We start from the raw sequence: 23,763 nt of genomic DNA on the forward strand, positions 1-23,763 counted from the left end.
TACACCTTGCTGGATCTGCAGTGACATGAAGGAAGATTAAGTGCTAGTTACTAAACACAGAGGGAAAAGAAAAAAAAAAAATAATTCTAATTCTGAAACCTTTTAGGTAATTTTATAAAATTGTCACAAGAAAACTGAAGCTTCACTTTCGCTCTCGCTTAAGAAATTGGCGCTACTTTTCCACATTTAAGTAGAGTTATATTTAATATTGTAGGAAGAATTTAGCTTTTGTCACCACTGAATTCTAAACAGTGTGACTAAAGCTCTGATGCTGAGGCAATGTGTTGCTTGCACAAACTCTGCTTTCCTAAGCAATGCCTCCTACAATTTCTCTAAACGAAGAAGCAGATTGCACAAGTATTTGTGCACATGCCTGTTGGAGCTGCTTGTCATGGATATATTTTTTAATGTAGTTAATGGGGACATTTTATTCCAAAAAGCAATGGTCCAGTTTGCTTGTTTAGCTTATATTCATTGCTTCATCAATGTAGAGGTGTGTGCATTTGCTTGTAATATGGTATCTGTATGTTTACAGGTGTGTTTACATGTGTGCTGCCAGTATGCATGAGCTATTTAAAGAAACACACATGTAGGTATCTGTCTTAATAGCAAAAGTAGCCCAATAAAACATAGCCTGCTCACAACTCAGTAGCCCCTTGCCCACACTGGTAGCTTGGTACAAATCAGAGGTGCAGGTGTGTGTTATCTCCTGCCAGCTCTGCCGGCTGTGCTGGAGTCAGGCACAGAGGAGGTGCAAGCAGATGGGAAAGATGCCGTAACTCATTGAAACAAAGATTATAACAGCACACTTGTCAGATGTCTAAAGAATGAAGTTTTGCTATGCTTAGTTCCTCACTGTCTGCAATAGGTGGACCCAAAGTGGAGGACCTTCCAAAGTGTCCCATTTATTGGTGAAGAGTTGTATTTGGCTGTGTGAAGCGTGTAACTCAGAATTTAGAGGATGCAATATCCTTTCCCACCTATTTAATATTTGGCAATCATGCTTGGTTTCCAGCTGGTGTGAACTGATGTTGTTCCCCAAAGCTCCCTATGGATAAAGATCCAGCTTTGAGCTGGGGGAAGATTTGTCACTCAAAGGTGCAGCTGTCAATGAGTGCATCAGTGGCAGAGTCTCCAATTCTGATCCATTTCATGCATGCATGTTCAAAACTTTCTTTCAAGGCAAAGGAGTGCATTAGGAGATCAAGAATATTTTCAGTGGTAGTAGAAAGAAATCCTAGTTTGCGATGGGGTGGCATGTGAGACTAAAACCCCCATGCTGACAGACTCAGTGAATTGGGAAGAAGTGGTGCAGGAAAGAGCAACAGGCCAACTGCTTTGTGATTTTATGGGATCATTCATAATGACATCAGGTCACAGAAACAATCATTTAATGGGGACATTTATGGTTTGTTATAACTTTCCATCCACTGCCATCAAAAATTTTTGAGCCTGAGATAAAAACCTTTTGCATTTATAGGTTATTAGCATCCTTTTTTAACTTTCTGTAGGCAGTTTGCATATAAATCTCATTTTAAGAATAGTCCATTAAACCCACAGCTGTCACTTGCTGAGAGATCTGGGGTGGGGTTTTTTTCATCCTGAAATCATCTTTTTAATGTCTTTTGTGCTTTTCCTTCAGAGCTTTGCCTCATTTTCTTTTTTTTATTCACCTGTTAAAATTGCAGTTCTCTCTCACAGCTGGCAGATTGGAAGTAATGGAATTTATCTGCTATTGCAATGGTTCTGAGCAAAAAAAAATCTTTTCAGTTCCTGATTTTAGAAATGTATGTTTTACTAGCTCTTTCCCTTCATTGCCACATTTTCTATTTCCACTTCAAAATACAAATACAAACACCCTTGTTCTGCCTAATAATATTTATTTAAAAATCATCAACATGCATAAATTCACACATTCTCTCATTTGAGAGACACTTGGTGTAAAGAGATAGGAAAATAATTAAAGCTGAAAGGAAATACAGAGACACAGGTGTACCACTGAGGTTTAGGCTGTAAAAGCATCCCACCAAAAACCTCCCATTACTTCTCTCTAAACCAGAGAAGAAGAGGTAGTGATAGAGGCTTAAGTGTAGAAGGATGCTCAAGTGGAGCTGTATTTAGGAGCATGGCTGAACCCATGCTTAAGGTCAGTCACTTTTACTCACTGACACTGATGCTTTTTTTTATTGCACAGGTGCAGGTGTATATATAGCCATGTGAGAGTCCTGAGGAAGGAGGGAGATAACTGGTATCACCACTTTATGGAGTACAGAAAAATCCATGCAGACTGGGTTGGGTTCTGCTGTTCATGTTTCAAACAAAAATAAATATGAGCAATTGGAAAGTGATCAGAAATGCATTACAGGAATTATGTCTGGGGAACTTCCTCAGTTGAGGAGAGGGCAACAGGAGGGTTAGAACCAGCTGGTGATATCTGACAAGGGGAAAACTTTTCTATAACAGATGGCTTTTAATATTTTAGGTAAAATTAGAAAAATTTCAGAGGCTAAAAACTGAATCTATGAGAAATCAGGGTAGAGGTGGGGTACACATTTTTAACAGTAAGGATGATTAATGGCTGAAACAATTGGTTTTGGATTGTAATAGATTTGCCATCATTTGCAATCTGAAAGCCAAGGCTAAATGCATTTCTCAGAGGCTGTGCCTCAGCTCATCCCTCAGCTCTGTCTTCATTCCAAGGGTACCAAAGAGTGCTCTGTAGCCCATGTTGTGGGAAAAGTAGTTTTCAATGGCTACTGTTACCCCCACTGGCCTTAAATCCTGTTTATGTTTTTGTTGACACAATTAGCAATATGTAGCAGGATCTGTAATGAGTGTGACATGGTTCCTACATCAGCCATGGATCACTCAGGGAAATCATGAAAAAACTGATGCTAACAGAAGACATTTCCACAGTTTTATTTTTTTTTTAAATTCATACCAGGCTTGACTTCATTTAAACCTATGGTAAGAGATAAAGGATGGATGCAAGCCAAGGTCAAGATCAAAGGGAACAGCATTTTTGTAAATATGATTCCTACTGTATTGTCTTTATTAATTTTGGGGTTTTTGTCTTAGAAAATATTATCTTTTCTTTTTAGAGATTTATAAACATGTATTAAAAATAGTATCATTTTTTCTAATAAAGCAAGATTTCACATGATTAAAAAACTACTAAAGATCAGTCACATTTGAAAGAAGATAAATAAAAAGAGGGAAGCCCCTGTTTTTTACAATTCAAGAATTTTATTTCTATTCTCTGTGTGTGCATGGCCATATCCCAGGGGAAGAACTGTCCTGAGAAAATAATCAAGATGAAAAAGGTGACTTTAACTTTCTAATGCTGAACATTTCAAGATTTTTATTTTATCTTTTGCCAACTATACTATCAAACTGCAAATAAAAATCAGGTGGGCTTACTTCCCCAAGAAGCTGCTGTAATTCTGTATCTGACTTCAACAGTGTAACAATATGCCCTGTGGAGTAATTTCAAAACAAATTTCTTTACAGTGTTCTGATTTCTCTGTTCCTCTAACCTACCACACATTAGGAGGATCTATGAATTTTATATTGAACATGTAAAATATAGGCTTTTTTAGTGAAATAATTTTTATTGCAACTTTTACCAACAGCATCATTTATCTTAGGATTTTACCCTGTCCATTAACATAGCATGAGATTATCTTTCACGAAATGGGTAGGAAAACCAAATCCCTCATGGAACCAAACACTAATTTCAGCAATGAAATCAGACACTATTGTGAAGACTGTTAAGTCTGATAGAAAAGATGGGGCTCAGCAAACAGAAGTCAGCAGCTGGGTGTCTGCCTCTCAAGGAACACAGATGATGTCTCATAGGGTCAGACAGTGACTCATCCTTGGGCTCCCCTCCTCCCAGAAGGCAGCTGCTGCAAGGAAGGGAGCGGGGTTGGGAAGCAGGACAGGGAATGGGGCAGGGAATGGGGCTGGGAGCAGGACACCCAAACCTCATCAGTTTCACTGGCACTGTGGGAAAGCTGAATCCTTGCAGAAGAGCCTGTTGCAAATGCTACACAGAAAACTGCAGAGCCAGGTAATTTTACAAGTGTGCCAACAGTTAGAGCTGACAGGGTTTTTAATCCATACATTTTAGAGTTGTGTAAGACCAGCATTAGATTTTGTAGTTCAGGATTTATTTTCTGAAAGAATTCCAGCTTCAAATTTTTAAACATCAGTGGTAAGGATGAGCAACTTTGTTACTTTGAGATAAACAGCAATAAACTGCAACTTTTACTTATTTCTGCCTTCCCCCTCCCCCCCCCCCCCTTAAGCAGTGCTTGAAATAACATGCTCATTTAGAATCCTTCTGGTTTCTTCTCCAATACACATAATGAGGGTCAAAGGAATTTCAAGTGCAGAGAGTGTCAAGCATCCCTGTAATGCCTTTAGGACCTGGCTGGTGCACTGCAAATCAAAGGAGGGAACATACAGGTTGAAAAGCATATGCTGAAATAAGTCAAGGCAAATACCCCAAATTCAGCACAAGGTCAATGTATTGCTGCAGTGGAACAAAGTTTGAAAGGCAGGCACAGCCAGCTCTTCTTGATGTAGTGAAGTTTGGGTTCTTGACTTTTTTTGGATTGGAAAGGTCTTCCAAAATGGAGAACAAAGAAAATAAAATTAAAGGTTTAGAGAGGAGAAAGACATTCTGATGCTTGGAAAGGACTCGAGGACACTTTCAAAAGTCTCTTTGGCTAGTGATACATCTTTTAAATTTATTTCTTGGTAATTAAACTATTAGAGTCAAGCAGGTAGTGGTGGAAAACCCTGCCTGGGGAGCACTGCAGGCATGCTTCTCATACCTGGGAGAGGAGCAGCAGCAGGGACAAGGAAGGGGGTTCATGGAACCAGTCACCATTAAGATGTTGTTACAAAGCTGTTGCTTACTGCATTGTTGCTGTTGGTTGCTACCTTCCTACAAAAGTCATTGCCTGCTAGAAGTGAAATTACTAAATTCAGAAAATTATGGACTCAAGTTGGAACCAGACACAAAGTGTGGACTTAGCCTTAGGTATATTAATTGTATCTGTTCATTCTTAAGAGGATTCTAATCTTCAGATAAGCCTGGAAAATATTTGATAGCACAATAAATTAGAATAAAGAAGTTATGGTATCATTTAAAATCCTGGCCAGCCACTCACTCCCTCCCCCAGAGTGGGATGGAGGAGAGAATCAGAACAGTAAAGGTACGAAAATCTGTGGGTTGAGAAAAAGACAATTTAACAGGTAATAATGCAAAAGGCATGTGAGCAAGCAAAGTGAAACCAGGAATTAATTCACCACTTCCCGTGGGCAGGCAGGTGTTCAGCCATTCCCAGCAAAGTAGGGATCCATCCCATAACAGAGATTTGGGAAGACAAATGCCACCACTCAAAATGTGTGTCCCCTCCCCCACTGCTTCCTCCTTCTTCCCTCAGATTTATGCTCAGCACAAAGCCATAGGGTGTGGGATATGGTGTGGGATGTGGGATATGGTGTGGGATATCCCTGGGTCAGCTGTCCTGGCTGTGTCCCCCCCCAGCTCCTTGTGCAGCCCCAGCCTCCTCCCTGCTGGGGTGGGATGATGGACAGGAAAGGCCTTGGCTTTGTGGAAGAGCTGCTCAGCAATAGCTAAAATATCCCTGAGTTACCAGCTCTGCTTCCAGCACAAAGCCCAAACACAGCCTCACACTTGCTGCTCTGAGAAAATTAACTCTATCCCGGCCAAAACCAGCACATGTGGAGCTGTTCCTCACTCGAATTAAAATGCTGATGTAGTTCACCAGAATTAATGATTCTACGTGTGTTTTTCACAATATGGCTTTTAATTCCAGGGGTATTGCAGTGACATTCAAGCAAAGATTTATTGGAAACTAAACATAAAACACCCACTGCTTTGTTACAAATGAAGTAGAGAGATAGCAGCTGGTTTTCCTGCAACCCCTGTTCTTTCAAAAATTTCTACCTACTGCATCCATCCTTATTTGTACTTAGGCATAAATTGTGGTCCATTTGCTTCCGGCAAGAAAATGAAAAACGTGTTGGTAAAGATTTTACCACCTTTTAAAGATGAAATTCAGTTCTCTTTTAGGTGAAGAACAGTAATAGTGGAAGGCAGGAGGCATGCCATATAGAACTATAAGTTTTGCTTTAAATGTCAGCCAAATTAACATTATGGGACATGACACACCTCCTAATTAAAGAAACAAAACCAAAAGGCAACCAACTAAAAACAACAACAAAAAAATACTCTAACCATTGACTACTGACATTAAAGTATCATCAACTTTAGGATGAAATTAATCCTTTAGAAACTAATAGAGCCAAACCTCTTATTTAAAGTTCTCCTCAACAATTGCAGCTGCTTCAATTCTGTTTAAATCCAGATCTCATTTTATTCATGCATGCATAGAATGAGGCCAAATGCTTGGGGACAAGGGTTCCCAGGGAATAAGTGATCCAATGAGCCATCTGTACACACATCATGTCTAATCAGAGTGAGGTGAGGAAAATAAAAATTATTAGATTATTAAAATCTTGAAGTTTGGGAATCTTTTTTATTTCATGGAATTCTGGTGAAGATGAATGAATTATTTAAGCTAGTGATAAGAAACATGCACTTACATTACTTGGGTAATTTCCCTCTCTGCTGTTCTCTGGAGCCATCTATTTCTATGCTCTTATATAGTCCACTCAAAGTCTATGGAACACAAGTGGACAATATAACACACAAATATTTCCAAAATTATCAAAATGGACATTATTTTTTGCATGATTGAAAGAGGAAATTCAAAGTATTGAGAAATACTAGTAAAAGGAATTAACTTTTAGAAGGCCTCAACCATGAGTCCCATTTTCTTCTATCTCAGTGTCATTGACACAAAAAAAACACTTGGAAATCTGTGGTCATGCAAGTTTGACTCTTCAGGTAAATTGAGTATTGTAGTGCTCTTTCTGCACTTTAGCAGCCTTTAATTCTGTACACATATGAGTTTAAATATAATCAAAGCATGAATTATTGAATAGCTAAAATTATTCAATGAATAAAGGGAAGGAATGGAAGACCCTAACAGAAGGATGAACATCAGAAAATAACTTTCTGGTTAAGATTATGCAGCAAAAATTTGGAATCTTTTGCATATCAAGTGCATTTCACTAAAGAAATTCCCTTTTAAAAAGGTCTCTTTTAAAGTAATATTAAATTGGAGCACCTCAGGAGAATATAAATGAGCAGCTGTTAGCCCTCTCTCCTGGGTAAGCAGGCTCTTGTGCCTCCTGTCACATGCTCAAGCAGATAGGTAGGCAGAAATAGGGTAGGTTTGTGCTATTTATTATCTTTTCAAACCTGTCATAAATCAGTATTGTCAACATATACTAGTGAAAAACAATTGGAAAACAGTTGTTGGAGAAAGCCCAGGTTTAGCATTGAGCAGAGAGCTAGAGGTCACACTATATTAACTATGTTAATCTAAGTATTTTTCCTTGTCCAAAAAATCTATGCTTCTTAAAAATGCATGTTTCTATTTTTCCTGGCTCAAAAATCAATATTTCTTAAAAATGTATATTCTCAAATATTCAGAACTTCATGACTCACTATTGCTTCGAGAGTAGTTAAGCTAAGAGCTGCTTCCATAAAACAGTCTGTATTTGGATGAAACAATATTTTTTGAGAGAAGTCCTGTTGTGAAAACCTCTTAAGCATGTCAGGTCAAAATCAAGTCTCTGGTCCTGAAACAGAACCATTTCAGTCAGCAGGATTTCATCAGTGCAGCTTGGAATAGAATTTGCCCATTAGCATGTTTAAAGCATTTGCTCACTGCCAGAGTGCTACCTTAATTCACTTTTCTGAATAAACTTCAATTTCAGCACTCAAAAGCAATTTAATATTGTGGGCAAATGAAATTATTTCAATCATAATGTGAAGAAGTAGAAAGGGCTAAGTAATTGCAAATGAAATATAACTAAATAAGGATGCTATTTATTTTTGAAACTTCCAGATGTGTGCTACATGTTTGTAATAGAGCATATGGCCACTTCTTGGCCTTAGGGACTTAGAGCTAGCTCTGCTTTGGCTGAACACAACTGCTGGAAATCAGTTAAAGAACACCAGTTCTAGCTAAAGAATGACATGGGACCCATCCCACAGGAGCAGAGGAAGAAGAAACAGGCTTCCTCTAGCCATTTTTATGAGCATTTGAAGGTTGAAATGGAATTTTTGCCCCTACCTAGTGAAATTAATTTTTTTAATGATGCTGGAATTAGCTGTAGAGTTTGTACAGGATGAAAGATTAATTATTGCTTTGGAAGGAAGATTAAAGCTTTATTTCATTATCTGGATGGCCCTATTTACTCAAATTGTAGAGAGACAACTGAGTGGTGAGAGGTGGTATTTACATGGAACTAGGTGAGATCAAGCTACTGAGTTGAATCAGAAAGATAAAAAATGTTGTCTAAGAGTGAATAGAAGAGCCATAAAGATGTTATGAAAGAGCATGACAAGCAGCCCTAGGGACAGGCAGAGATTACAGCGATGTACAACAGCGTCTCTTCTAAAAACCACTTAAAATCAAACAACTGAAATTGCTTTGCAGAAGACTGCTTTGCTCAGTCTCCTGATGCTTCATCTAATTCAGACTTCACCTGAGACTTCAGATGGATACTGATACTTCTTTACCTGGGCTCTGGGCTCTGCAACAGGTAAAGAAGGTAGTAAAAATTCCTAAGCAGGTTATGGCTATGCATACCACAAAATAGAACTGAAGATTAATTATGATGTGAAGCAATTCCTGAAGCGACCTAAAGCAATCAGGTAATTTATCGAATGGGCTGTGTTTGCCATCTAGTGGTACAAAGCCAAATTTTTTTTCCTGCTGCATGAGGGCAGACACAGCTGCTGAAATCGCCTATCTCAGAAGCAAACCTCTCCCAAACAGAAATGTTCCTGCTCTCGGGATGATGGTGGTGATAAGTGTACAGCTGTCCTTTCAGGAACCAGGAGCAGAAATTTTTCAGCCCTTGACCCCCCAGACTTAAGACTAGCTCATCAACAAATTAGCAAGGGTTATCTAGTAATTAATTGATTTTGCTCTTGGAGGTGAAGACTATAAGAATATTCGAGCACCCAATCTTTCACTGCTTTCTGTGAGAATTCAAGCAACTAAATATCACAGGGTTTTGAGAATATATTCTAACATCTTTTAAACCACACTTAGAAAACTCTTGGCCAAAGGCCCTCCAGATTTCTAGAGGCTTCAGCTTTGCTTTACAGCACCTCTGTATGAAAACCTGTGATTATTTTCCAACCAGGACACTGATCTACAATGAAATTAGTAGCTCATTAAAAGATTGTGCAGGGAATACATACCATTCTGGCACTGGAACACATATACCTAAATATGAGCTATAGGACTAGTTTTTTCTCTTAAAACATTTCAAGAATATTTGAATAAAGAACTAAGTAAAATGATTAATTTTATTTCTCAGTTATGTCATAGAGTAAATACAAGAAAATTAATTAATTAATTAATTAATAGAAATATATTTTATCAGAAAAATTATATACAGCATTATATCTAATAATACATATTACTCATCTGGATTTCTTGCTATCTATATCTATCCACAAAATAATAATTCTATATTGATTTTCATCTGTAATAAGGAAATGTAAACTAATTCCCACACCCCAATTTTCTAGCAAATATTTTAGTACATTAATAATAATATTAATATTTGAAAATTATTTTAATTTTACTACAAAAAAAAAACCCAAAGCTATGAATTAAGACTTGAAGTTTTCCTAATATCTCTGTGATTCAGGAGAAGCTCTTACTGGGATTTTCTGTTCTAAACCATATAGAATTTTTTGTAAACTCCTTTCACAAACCACAGTGAATGAAAACAAAGCCATAGAGAACAAATTGTATAGAGGACAAATCCCAGTTGACTAAAACAAAGATTAATGAGATTGAATTAACTTTACTATGTAGAGTTAATCATATTAACACTAATATGATTCTGAAAAGTGTATTTATACAATAACACCACATATATAACAAAACATGTGGAAAGAAAAAAATTTACATGCTATTAGCTATTGTCCCTTCTTTAAAAAAAATTATTGAATCTTCTATTTATTGGGCAGCTGCTGCATTCACTCATCCATTCATCCACTCTCTCAACTGTTATTTATGTAATTAATTATTCAATCAATTGTTCACTGAGGGACCGTATATGATCTATGTTTTACAATTGACCTCAAAGAGCGAGGCAGCTGAATGCATCCGATAGAAAATAGAAAAAGGCATCGCAAGGTTCACAACAATTATCCAGGGTTCAAAGCCAAAAACTATTTCTTCCAGTCCATTGTCATACTCCGGGCGGCACCCGAACGCCGGTGGTATCCACAGCTGCAGGGAAAGAACGTGAGGCCAGTATTAATCACCAGCCCTACAAGTCAATAGCCCTTAATGACTGTGACTCACCGTGCTGCAAACTGGTTTCAGGAGTCCCTAAGAAATCCCTCCCTGTTGCTACGGGGGCACACTGGTGGAAGAGGGTTTCAGCTTCTGCTGTTGCTACAGTTTTTGGACAGTTACTGAAAGGAACTTCCCATATTCCTCATTTAAATAAACTTTGTTCCCCAAAAGCATATTCACTTCTTCCAGAAGTAAAATATTCTGCCTAAAAACTACAGAAGCATGCAATTTTAATATACTTATCAGACTTGGAAGGATGGGAAGCTTTTGGGTATTAACTTGTGAACTACACTCAAAACGTCTTACCGAAAGGTTGCAGAGGAATAAAAATGCAGCGATGTTCTTCAAAATTCTCCTCTTGTTGTTAGTAACTGAGTTTCTGCTGTAAAATGAGAAATCTGAGGCCGAGTGCATGACCAAACTATTCTCCTGACTCGTTTCTTCTCTGGCAACACCAGCACCATCGTTTTCTCTCCCACAGATGCTGCCTTTAAACAGACAGGGTATGTCACCGCTGTCACGAGCAGCTCTGCCGTTGTAAATCTCTTTGTACAAGGGGCTGAGGGACAAGGTGCTCCCCCGAGATATGGTCACTATTCGAAGAGTTTTAATGTCCTCATTCACCTTTTCCTGCTCACGGTGGATGGATTCAATGATAAAGAGGTTCTGAATATATTTCTCAATAATAACCAGAACAGAGTAGGGCAGGTTATACCATGTGTATTTGGGATGACCTTGGGCACAGATAATGGCAAGGATTGAGCCCCAGGAGAGCAGCCAGGACCCTGCAGCTGTGCCCACCAGCAGTTCTGCATCCAGTTTTCGAGCAGGGTTCTTGGAATTATCCAGTGATCTATCCTCCAGTCTGTAGATGAGAAGGGCGACAACTCCAGCCGTGCACATGAGAGCCAACACAAAGATAGCGTGCAAGTAAAACATAGTGAGTGCTAACTCACTTTTAATTTTTGAGCCTCCAATCTGAATTAAATACACAACAACTATGGCTATTGTGCTAGTTAACACAATTAGTCCAAAAATCATTCCAACAGTTATGCCATGGAATTTGAATGGAGTTTTGGTTTGCTGGTGGTGCTCAACTTTCCGACCAATGTTCTTCCACAGGACATAGAGCATTGTGGATGCTAGGATGTGGTACTCTATGTTAAAGGGATATAGGTAATATATTCCCTGAGAAAATATTGAGCAGAGAGTTGTTGTTGTGCAATTGCATTGAGGTGCGTGATCATCTAGAACTAAAGGAGAAGGAGAGATCAGTTATGTGCATTATCAAGGTTCCTTGTTTATGTGAATAAATAAAACATAAATAGAATATTGAAACACAAAAGGTAAGACTTCAGTCAAACAACGCCCAGTTACCCACCTAAGAAAAGGCTTACCCACGCTTCACTGGGGTTTGAAAGCAGAAGGCATCCCCAGCAGCTGTCATAGAATGGCCTGGGTTGGAAGGAACCTTAAAGATCATGAATCTCAAACTCCCCCTTCCCATTATGAACAGGGAACCTTCCACTAGACCAGATTGCTCAAAGCCCCATGAACATTTCCTTGAACATTTCCAGGGATGGAGCATCCACAGCTTCTCTGAGCAACCTGTCCCAGTGTCTTACCACCCTCACAGTGAAGAACTTTTTTCTTTATATCCTCCTTACCCTAAATATTTGCTGACTACAACTTGCCAATGGAGAAAATGATTCATTAGTAAAAAACACCCAGAGCAAAGTCCTTGTCTTTTAAAACAGCACTAATAGATAGCTTATATTCTTTTGAGCCATCCCACTGAATCCTGCAGGACCACAGGCTACATGCAATCACTCTCCTGGGAAAGATTTGCAAGATTATCCATATTTGGTTTTTTACAAATAACTTAGTAAGTAGTAAACTCTTTTTTAACACTGCTATGTTAATGTATTACTGTGATTTAGTAATAAAGTGGTTCCTTAGTGGTGTTCCTCAGTGATGCTACTCCTGAAAAGAAATGTTCTCAAAAAATCTATTTGTTTGGAACTTAGAAGAAAATTACTGCCTTGTTCACACACATGATAATGATCATATAACATTTCAGTATCAACTAATTACCATGTACCCTGGAATGACTATGCTGACATAATCATGAATGACTTAGCTAAATCCTACAGTGACAGTGTTTTGTATGAGTGTGCTAGAGCAGGAATTTCACAATGCACCAAGCCTTTTGCTTACCTATAGTTATGTTCCCAAAACCAAGTGTGATTAGTCTTTCCTTATGTTCATTCAATTGATGTTTTGACTCCGTTAACACGCCATTTGTCCACAGGAGCAAATTTGTGAAAACAGAATGGATAACACCAAACCTACAAAGCAAAGTGATTATTGCAGAAATCCTCACAGACTGTATCTCATTAAATATGTGCAATGAAATTAAATGGATTAACTTTCTGTGTACAAGCTATATGGCACTATTTATTTCTCAGTGCAAGGGGAGAGTTGAAAAATCATCACCAATCTCTAGAGATGTTCTGCAGTCACTTAAATCAGTCTTCCAAAATCTTACAGAAATGCAATATATTAAATGGCCTAATGCATTAAACTATTAATAGAATTCTTTTATTATTTCTTATGCTCTCTTATGTGATGGGTTTTATTCTTTGGGCTGGACAAGCTTAATGTTAGTGGTTGAACAATCTGAACAGGATTATTTGTTTGCAAACCATATTTCACAGCCTTCTGAAGTACTTCTTCATATTCTCTGTCTGATCTTTCTTCATAGATACCACCATCTTCTCCGACATCTTGCCCATGCATTTTTGTCTTCTGGAGAGAGCTGAAGCTAACAGAGGGCTTTATTCCATTCAAAGTACTATTGCAAATGTGGGTAGGTCTCCATGCATTTTTGAGGCTCCTGGCCTCTGACAGGCCATTTCAGCTTGGTGAAACAGAATGGCATTGGAGAAAGAAGTGTATTAATGGTTCTGAACTTTCTTTCTAATAAAATCCAGAAAAAAAATTGTCCTCTGTTGCTAAGCAGCTCCCTTTTTAATATGGATAGATCATGTATCTATCTCTTTCCTAGACAAATCCTTTCACCTACCAATGCTAGGTGATTTCCTGCACCTGAGGCTGTTCATGTTTCTTCACCAAGAAACAGTTCTTTATTACAACACTCTTCTCAGTGATAAACTTGCAGTTAGAAATTTTTTAAATCTACGTATAAACAGAGCTGATAGCACCAGCTGACATTGCACAGCCTTTTGTAATCACTCTCTTCCTAAGCATGGGGTTTCAACACTTACCCAGGAGAGCAGAACAAATGGAGAACCTTCACCACAGATGATGTTTCTGAGCAAATTTATTTTACCTCCTATAAAAACTGGTCAGATCATTGATAACTTTAAATATGTACTTTGAAAATTACCATGTTTTCTTACTTATGTTCTATATACAGACAGATTACTATACATTAATCCACCTTCTCACTAGAAAACTAGAAAACACATTGGGACTGATTTGGTACACAGGATACCACCAGGGAGGTTGTGTTTCCAAGTGCATGTGCACAGCTGCATCTAGCACAGCTGTGAGGTGTGGTTGACATGCCTGAGGGATGGGATGCCAGAAGGACCTGGATGAGCTCAAGAAGTGGCCCTGTGAGAACTTATGAGGCTCAAAAAGGCCAAGTGAAGGTCCTGCAGCTGGGTCAGGGCAAGCCCCAGCATCAATACGGGCTGGAAACATTCAAGGTCAGGTTGGATGGACCTCTGAGCAACCTGATCTAGTTAAAGGTGTCCCTGCTTATTGCAGAGGGGTTGGACTAAATGGCTTTTAAAGGTTTCTTCCAACCCAAACTATTCTATGAGTCTAAGATCTAGTTTTAAAAAGGTGCTTTCCATAAAATCAATATAAAATACCTCAGTTACATTGCATTGACTGCAGGTTGCTGATACAGGTTCCCTTTCAGTAGGGAAATAAATAAAACATAATATAGTGCCTAGTCTTAAAACACTTATATGATCCTTCCTTAAGTGACTCTGTGGTATCAAATAATGATACCACAATAAGATACCATTTTCCTCTCTCATGACAAAAATTTATGTATTCTGACACTATTTTGTATTACAAAATATCAGGGCAGGTTAAATAAGGGTAAATGGAGTTACTTTAACTGTTCTGTTTCTTTCTACTTAATGCAATCAAGAAGAGAATCAATCTCTGTATATTTTCACTGTCTCTCATACAATAAAACTTTGGTGTTAAAGCACTGTACAGACCTACACCTATTAACATGCCAGATGAGGATCAGATCCACTTTACCTTTCAAGTGTTTTAAAAGACTGGATAACATCCTTTGCATGACACCACAGAAAATACACCTAAATAGAAGAAATACAGAGAAATATTGTTACACTAATGCACATGTGTAACACTCAGAAAGGAATATGCATCTGTAGATAGACATTCAAATGGTTAAAACTTCTGATGATTCAAATTGAGGCAGCTCCATCTCCACACATGTGAAAGAGCTCATGATTTCATGTGATATTTACACAAAACCTGCTATTTCTTACATGAAAAATCAGTGGCTTAACAGTAGAAAGTCTAAGTATCACTCACTAAAACATATTTTCCTTCTGTATCTGAAGAGACTTTTATTTCAATGATAAACAAAATAAAGCCACTGGCTGTGGATAGAGGTGTGATTGCTGCAGGGCATGGTGATGCTAAGTTTGAAGAATTTATGAAATATATTAAATTCTATGGAGGGAAACAGATTGATGAAAGGATGACAGACTTGACTAATAAAACAACAAATTCCCAGGACACATGAGAAAAGTTTGTACTAACTGCATGAGAGACAACCGCATTAAGAACACAGCAGCTGCACTCAAGGATAGTGCAGAAAACTCAAACAAGGAACAAAAGAGAGAGGTAACAATAAGCTAGCAAGTCAAGGTAAGTGGAATAAAATTGGAACTCTCTGTTTGTGACAGCATAATGGAGACTTCAGAAAGAGATTGCTACTGAAACAAAACCAGGTGTGGGAAGGTTCAAGAAGAACTATACCAATATTCCTCAGGGATGTTAGGGTGACACTAACAGTCTGTTAACTCCCAATAGTTCCTAGGATACTGAATTCATCAGAAGCTGAACTATCAGAAAAGAAAGAGTCCTAAGATTTCTCTTAGAAACCTGCCTGGTTTGGTATTCCAGAAATGGTCTGAAAAGTGATAAAAACTTTGGGTTCTTCTTCAGCAGCCAGAGTAACTGGAAGCCCATTTTTCCACAGCATCCATTACTGTAGGATGCCTTCACAGTCACTGCTTCTGAGGCAATCAATGCTAGGCAAATGCAGTTCTTTACGGCTCAACTATGCTACCCAGCAGTAACAATTCCTCTAATGAAGCATTTATCAATGAGAAGAGTGGCCACTGTAAAATCCCAGATGTAAAGACTAAAATATTTCATGTAGGCTTCAACTGAAATCAAAATGAAATTACCTTAGTCTCTAATGCCATATTGAATTTCCTATCCTGGGATAAATGCAGTAAAATCTGACAGCAGATATGAAACCAGATCTGTTGAAGATCTGTTCAGATACAAGATAGTGGGAAGAAATAGGAAAACTCAGTGCAGAAATAAAATAAGCATAAAATAATAAAATAGGCATAAAATCCAGTTTTTGGCTCACAGAATACTCATTGCCTCAAGGAGACTTCTGCCTCCAGAAGAACAAAATGCACAGCCTGCCCTGGGAGGGCAGGTACATTTTAGCTCATCCATGAGTGCAGAATGGATATATTCATTTCATGGCATGATGTCTCACTTTGAGTAAATGACAACAGAATCTGATACATATCCGTTAGAAAACAAATTCTTTGGTTTTTAGATGACACATATTAGGGATGCTCTCTGCTGTGATTTCATTCACTGTTTTGAAGACACAAGAAGATTTGTCTTAGGTAAGACTTATGTGGTTCATCACTTTTTAAATTTAACTTTTTCTTTGATTTCTCAGGCTAACATTCAAGTGTTCATTATTTTAAGCTCTGTAAATGGTAAATTCAGTGACGCTGGGTGATGTAAAATTTAAATTGGAATTCTTATTGACTTATTGTCCAGCATTTTTATTCACCATTCTTCCACACTCCCGTTCATGGTGGCTGGAAACCTTGTCAGCTCTGGGTCATTGGCTGTAATGAAGAACGTTGAGTTCAGATCAGCATACAGAAGAGCTTAATTTCATTGGTTTGTTTTTCAGAGATGAAAGAATGAAGTTGCAAGACATGGAGAGTGGATATTACAAGAATGTAAAACTAAGATGACTTCAACCAACTCAGAATTTCAGAAAAAAACATAGATGGGGTGAGAGTTACTGTTTAAATTTCAGTGCACTTTTTTCTTTTTTTTACTGTTGAAGAAAGCAGAAAAATGTTGGCTGTTCAAAAGCTCATTTACATGCAATCACAACTGCTAGGAAAACATTTCTTTTATTTCTGAATGATATAAACCCCTTGGAAAATTCATAAAAGTGCCTGGCTATGATTGAGTATTTCAGCTGAGTGGCTTTTTCTTTCCTTCTTCCCTACAAACCTGCTGACAGGGGTTCAGAGGAGTTAATGTGAGAAACAATCAGCTATGGAGTGTCACCACACACTCTAGACCCAAAGCCTAACAACAAACAGGCAGCTGGAATATTTCACAGGAGTCACTGACTATGTTTGCTTCTGTGCAGCCACTGATAAGAGCAACCAAATGCTTCTAGAAGGAAAATCCATGCTCATTTTTACAGAAAAGTTGTGCAAGTGTTTTAGGACCAGGTAGGAAGAGTTTTGTCCCTTTTTACCCAGCCTCTAACCACAAAGGAACATCAGGTTAGACAGATGGAATTGAACATGTGTGGCAAGTCCTACATACATAAACAAGGGAATTGTCTTTAGCCAAAATCCTCATTTCAGCCTGAAAATTCTGTATGTAACTTCAACTAAACAAAAAGGTCACATAACTTCAACTACAGGAGAACATTTTTTTATTATCCTTTTTTCAAACCCATGTTTGAAACCCATGAATTTTATGGCTAAGCAACTTCAGGTTGCAAAGCTTGAATTTACTATACATACAAAAGAATTTAGTCCTCAAAAGTATTCTGTGATATGCTCAGAAATCAAATTATTGTTAAGTACACTGATGACAAGATAAAATATATTTTTGAAAAGAAACAAACATTAATATAAAAGCGCAACCAGTGAATTTTACCTGTAAGATGGTGTGGACAGCATGTGTTACAGGAAAAATGCCTTCAGTTGGTGATAAACAGTTTGAAAAATCAATATAATATCCAATTTTAAAGGAATCCAGAATTAAAGTAATCACTGCAAATAATGTAATCCCACCTACGAATGAAAAAGATATTAGAAAATTTTATGTATAGTTATAGTGTCTAGGAACTATTTGTAAAACACACAAAAACCTCTTTAAGGGAATGAAAGCTGATCAATATCTGTGTTCTTGTTTAGGGAAATAAGATTAGATCAATGCTCAAGAAGATAATTGACTCTATGAATTAAGTGCCTCTAATTTGTGACAGCCTCTGCCCAGTACATTAACCAGGATCACCACTGGAGAGCCCCTGCATGGTCAGGGAGGAGTTGCCAGCCCTGCACTGCCCAGGGCATCCAGCCCCTGGCAGAGCGCCCAGCTCTGGGCAGGACAGGCTCCCAGGTGACAGTGGCGCTGAAGCAGCCATGGAGGGCAGGAATTACTGCCCTCAGCAGCCCCACAGCAAGATGGGCACTCCTGGGAGCTGAACAATCACCTCACATCCCCCAGCCCAACACCTGCACAGTGGGAAGTAACACAATCTCTTGGTGTGCCCTCCCTGAGCATGGCTGGGGGGGTCGCACTGTGACTCAGAGACCACAACGAGCTGTAAGGTTTGTTCTCCTAATAAAGAACACACACACAAAAAAATATCCTAACATATTACTCTAAATACCCTAAAGAACTTTGAAATACATTTCCCTTTGTTCATTTTTTTGTTGCTGTTATTATTTGGTTTGTACCTGTATGACAAAGCATAATTGGCTACAAGATTACTGAACCAAACCTTGGTTTTGGTTTGTTTTGAGGGTTTGTTTTGGGTTTTTTTGGTTTTTGGTTTGGTTTTTTTTTTTTTTTTTTTTTTTTTTTTTTTTTTTTTGTGGTTGGGTGGGGTTTTTTTTCCTTTTTTTAAGCTTTTTTTCAAGCAAGTTTTCACTGGATTTAATTTGGACTTATTTGAATGAAGACTACATAAAAATTTATCCATGGACCTTAACCAGACCTCATGATATAAACCAGCATCAGTAACTTAATCTTTCTTTACAATTCCTTACAGAGTAAATAACATCACTAGTGTTGACTTGGATGAATATTTATCATTTATATGGGGCCACAACCTAACTTCTATACAAATACCACGTGTTCTACTTGACATGTGGTAGTAAAAAAGTAACACTAAATTAAAAATTTATTTAATTAATATCTTCATTGTCAAAGTTGCATTGATAAGAATTAAGTAGAAATTATATAAACACACTATAATTTTGTTTATTATTTCATTGACTCTTTAAACAAAAATAGACTTCAGAAACCTTTTTAACCACAAGGGTATGAATTCCAGTAGGATTTTATGCTTCTGTTTTAGAATCTCTCTATAATAAAAACACTGTAAAATTACTGATTGAGTGTCATTTCTACCAGGAGCTAAAACCTTTTGCTTTTATATTGCAAAAGCTAAAATCTCAGCTCTGCATTTCATGCATGTATATAATCCCATATAGTTTTTTTAAATTTATGCTTCTTAGGTCAGCTAATTTGTATTCTCACACACATAACAAGACTGAAGCCCACGTTTTTAGAGGTGCCATTTGTACTGTGTATGAAACTAAATGGTATTACAAAATACAAAATTATAGGCTACCCTTGAGATCAAATTATATGTTTCTTTCCTTATCTAAAGAATGTTAATAATTATGAAATAAATTAGAATTTCTAGTTCTGATTATATAATTATAAATATAACTTGTTATAAATCACTCTGCCTGAGGTAACTAGACATGCCTGAGGAAGGTGTTAGACTAGATGAACTTCAGAAGTCTCTTCCTACCTGAACTATTCTAAGATTGATTTTGTGATTTATGATTTATTTACAAAGTATGCAGGAAACAGCCTATTTGTCTGAAATGAGTCAGTTTGACATGTGTTATGATTGTTTCAATAAGAAGGCAAAAACTCTCTTCTGAAGCAAAAAGATTATAGACTACTGACCTCCAAGGATTGGAAGACTTTATATTACTCTTAATTTTAGACTGTTTCAGTTATTCAAATGGTATTTAGATATTTCTGCAATCACCCAGGTGGCCACACTACAAGTGTGTACAAAGTGTCAAACATGCTTATTTATAGGCTTCAAAAGAGAATGATTGTACTAATTTTCTTAGTCAAAAATCAAACCACAGCCGTAATGACCATTCATATGGTATGTTAATAGTATTTCTGACAACTTTTTGTGATAGAAACTTCAGTAGTATGTACTAATACTAAATGGACACCAGTAAATTCAAGGAAGATAATTCCACTACTTAGTTATTTTCATTTAAAATTGTAAGAAATGTGAAATTATTGCAATTGAGCACTGTTTCATTATTTTTCCTTTCAAACATTCATTGAAATCTCTGTGTCTTAAGGGATCAATAATAGGATTTTAAGTATTGCTAAGTGCTGGCTCATTTCTTGCTAGTAACCATCAAGAAGATCAGAAAAACATAATGATACAGTTGCAAAAATACCACTCTCACTTTAAAATATCATTCAAAGAATTGGCAATTCAATGAAGGCAGTAAAAAGATACAAGTTGAAGTCTGTCAAGAGCTTTTAAGTTGACCAGTTGTCAATGCTTTAAACAGAAACTGTGCTGCTAAATAATGTGATAAAATAAAGCTGTTTGTGAAGCGAACTGATTTTCATTTTGAGTTCTCTAGCTCACTTCTCTGAACTTTCCCAAAAAAATGGTCAGAGAGCTTTTCCTAGCAGGAGAGCATACTTAGGAGAATAATATTTGGAGTAAGTCAAGGAAAGACTTCCTAAAGTTCCCTGTGGTTATTTGGGTTAGGATAACTGTGTTGTATTAATGACACAGCTCTGCCACAAACCTTTCCTACATTCAGACTCCAGGAGTGGTTCTTGGTCAACCACACAGGTGGGAAGACAACCAAGCTCAAGGGTTCACACATTGACACCTTGGTGCAGAAAGGCTTAAGGAAACCTTCCTGTGAGCAGCTCTTGCAAACTGGTCATCTGTCCTTCTAGTGTTGCTAAACATGTACAAGGAGTCAGTTATAGGAGGTTTTTGTTAAATCATTCCATTTCAACATTTGTCAGAGCAAAATGGTCTAAGCAGGCAACTGCCACAGCTTTTACTGAAATGATATTCACAGTTTGAAAGGATTCATGAAAATACATTCATTTTCTACTGTTTAATACAAGGACATTTGCTCTCACAATTACAGCAAAGAGAGTTTCTTCAAAAGTAGCTGATAGAGCTAGTAAAAAAAATTGCAGAAAACTTTCAGTGGAAAAACCCAAACAAAATATGTCTGTCCCACTCCATCCTCCCCTTTCCTTTTTGGACTTTTGATCTTTCAGGTAAAAGACTTCTATGGCAAAAGCATGATAAAGAGGAGGGCATAGGGGATCTTGGCAGAGGAATTGCCACCTGAGTTTTTCCTTAGCTCAAATAAGTTTTCTTTTACTAATAGAGGATAAAGGAGTTGTACAGCCTTGTTGTAACTACAAGAAACTCCCAAGAATAGGAAAGTGTAGGTCATTCCCTAAGGGCAAATTTGTTGAATTGCAGCCTAAGAGAAGCCATGGAACACGAAGCACTTGAGAAGTCAGTACAAAGAGCCATCCTGTGCTGGTAAAAGAAATGGATATGGTAACTCTGTAGTTCAATCTAGGATCTTATTTCTAAGTTTCTGTGACTCCTTATATTCTGTAGGACAAATGAAATGCTGTGAATGCGGCACCAAAAAAAAGAGGGTGGGGGATCCTGCTGTATTTACCCATGCTAGGCAGTATTTATTCCATATTTAAGAGGGGAAAGCTACCCTCTGAGTAACAAAAGCTTAGCTTGGCCCAAGGTAGGATCTTATTAAGCCTTGCATGAATTTCAGGAGGTTGTAAGCCACATAAGCTAATAAATGAAAAATGCTTGAGAGATTAACATTTCTTTGAAAAATAGTAAATAATCAAGAGGAACAATTCAACAGTTGGTACATGAACTCCATACATTTCAGGAAATAGTTTACAGACCATGGCTGTACATTAGACATTAAAAGAAAATAAGTTTTCTGTCAGCAATTCAAACACAAATGTTAACAGTTGCGAAGAAAATAAATTACACATAACTACTGAGATTGAGAACTACATTTCCACAGCACAACCTTACTTTTCAAAATAATCAGGTGTTAGGTGTTCTTGGAATTTTCATTTAGATGTTTAATTAGCTGCTGTGAAAATTAGCTGTTGTCTCATTGTTAGTAGGTAGAAAACACTTTAGGGGAAATCTATCATAACATTCCACTTAAATACTTTCCAATCTATCACTCACAGTGCTGAGACTGGAAGAGGCTGGTAGAACTGGGATTGCCTATTATTGCACAAGCACTGATGTAGGCTGTTTCTTTTCTTTGGTACCTGAAAACACAAATTCCTGTCACTGCAATTCTGTGATGTGCTGCCCAAACACCTTTTCTCAATATACCTTTGTATCCTCACTGGTACACAGCTGACTGCAGATAAGGGCCAGCACACCCCACCACTACTCTTGCAAACTTGTATACTTTTTCTGCAAGCAAATGCTCAGTTTAGATTCCTTGTTTAACTGCTTTATGTACTGATGACAAACTGATCTGGTCAGGGATTTTGTCCTCTACAGTCTAACGCTAGATGTTTCAGAAGCATCACTGTACACATATAACCAGGAATCTCTGATATACGTTGGTATAGACAGAGCTTCAGGACCTTTCTGACTGGTACTACCATAAAGTAAATTGCATTATACCATCTGGAAAAGGTGATAATTCCTCTAAAACAGCTGCAAGACAGCAAAAAAACTGCCTCTTCCACTAGCTATATATCATTTTTCAAGTTTCACCAAACCAGCCTGGTAAGGAAGAAAGGTGCTGGAGCTTTCAGCACTAAAAATGGTAGTTGGAAAGTGAGGATGTTTAACAAACAGATTCCCAATACAATCTTCTAGTATGTTCAGCTTATGCATATATTTACTTTAGAGTGCACTGCATGTTCATTCAGTTTGCAAAGACCAGGATGCCTCCCGGTAGGGATGGAGAGGTAACAAAGAGGCAGCAGGTGATGGCACAGATGTCCCTTGTGCGGTAGGTACCGCTCTGTGCCATCCCCCCGTACTTACACTTCAGCCAGCGGGCTCCGGCGTGTGTATCCTTGTCCCGGATCAGCCTCCTCTGCGTGCAGCTCCTGCAGAGGTACCACAGCATCCACAGCAGCTGGATGAGCATCAGCGTGATGAGGTAGGAGAGCAGGTGGCTCTTGCTGATGCCCACGGCATGCACAGCCCAGGCGAAGGTGAGCAGCAGCCCGGCCAGGAAGAGGTTGATGCCGTACTGGCTGCTGAGGATCTCGGCGTTTTTCTGCGGGTAGCTGCCGCCCACCGCGGGGCACCCGGCGGCTTCCTCCATCTCCCACGCCGCCGGCCAGGTGCTCCAAGCAGGCGGCCCCGCTGTCCCCGGGGAGCCCGGAGGGCGCTGCTGGCCCGTCCCCCATCGCGGCGGGGGCGGAGCGGGACCGCCGGCCCTGGCCGTGCCCTGCCCGCGGGCGGGGGTCCCTGGCAGCCGGGAAAGGCTGCTGAGGTTTCTGCGGGACGTTCTTCCCTGAGACTGACAACAGATGGGGTCCGGACCAGGGTGAGGAGAAGCGACTCGGACGAAAGTTAGTTCCGAGCCAGCTCTGCCCGGCTGCCTTTGGTGACATGGTCCGTGTTGGGAGACCTGCGCGGTGTAACACATTCCCTGGGCAGGAAAATGCAAAAGACACCGTATGTTGAACAAATCCCCGGCCCGACGGCTGGAAAGCCGAAGAAAGGCCAGAACCTGGGAGCTGGTGAGGCTGGAGCCTGCCCTTCAGCCCGGGAGCCAGCAGCTGCTGATGGAGCTCCTTCGCATGGCAGGCAGAGGGATGACACACGTGCTTCACACTC

General features: G+C 38.6%; 1 protein-coding gene across 1 annotated transcript; it reads right to left on the reverse strand.

Annotated features, from left to right (window-relative positions):
* Positions 1-10,256: 10,256 nt before the first annotated feature.
* On the reverse strand, positions 10,257-23,245 carry OTOP1 (otopetrin 1). Its single transcript, XM_066549197.1, has 6 exons — positions 22,960-23,245; positions 17,742-17,878; positions 14,802-14,860; positions 12,714-12,844; positions 10,803-11,749; positions 10,257-10,427 (listed from the first exon to the last, which is right to left on the reverse strand). The coding sequence occupies exons 1-6, from the start codon at positions 23,243-23,245 to the stop codon at positions 10,257-10,259; spliced, it is 1,731 nt and encodes a 576-aa protein (XP_066405294.1).
* Positions 23,246-23,763: the final 518 nt, after the last annotated feature.

The sequence above is a fragment of the Molothrus aeneus genome, chromosome 4 (genome assembly GCF_037042795.1).
Source record: "Molothrus aeneus isolate 106 chromosome 4, BPBGC_Maene_1.0, whole genome shotgun sequence".
Lineage (NCBI taxonomy): Eukaryota > Metazoa > Chordata > Aves > Passeriformes > Icteridae > Molothrus > Molothrus aeneus.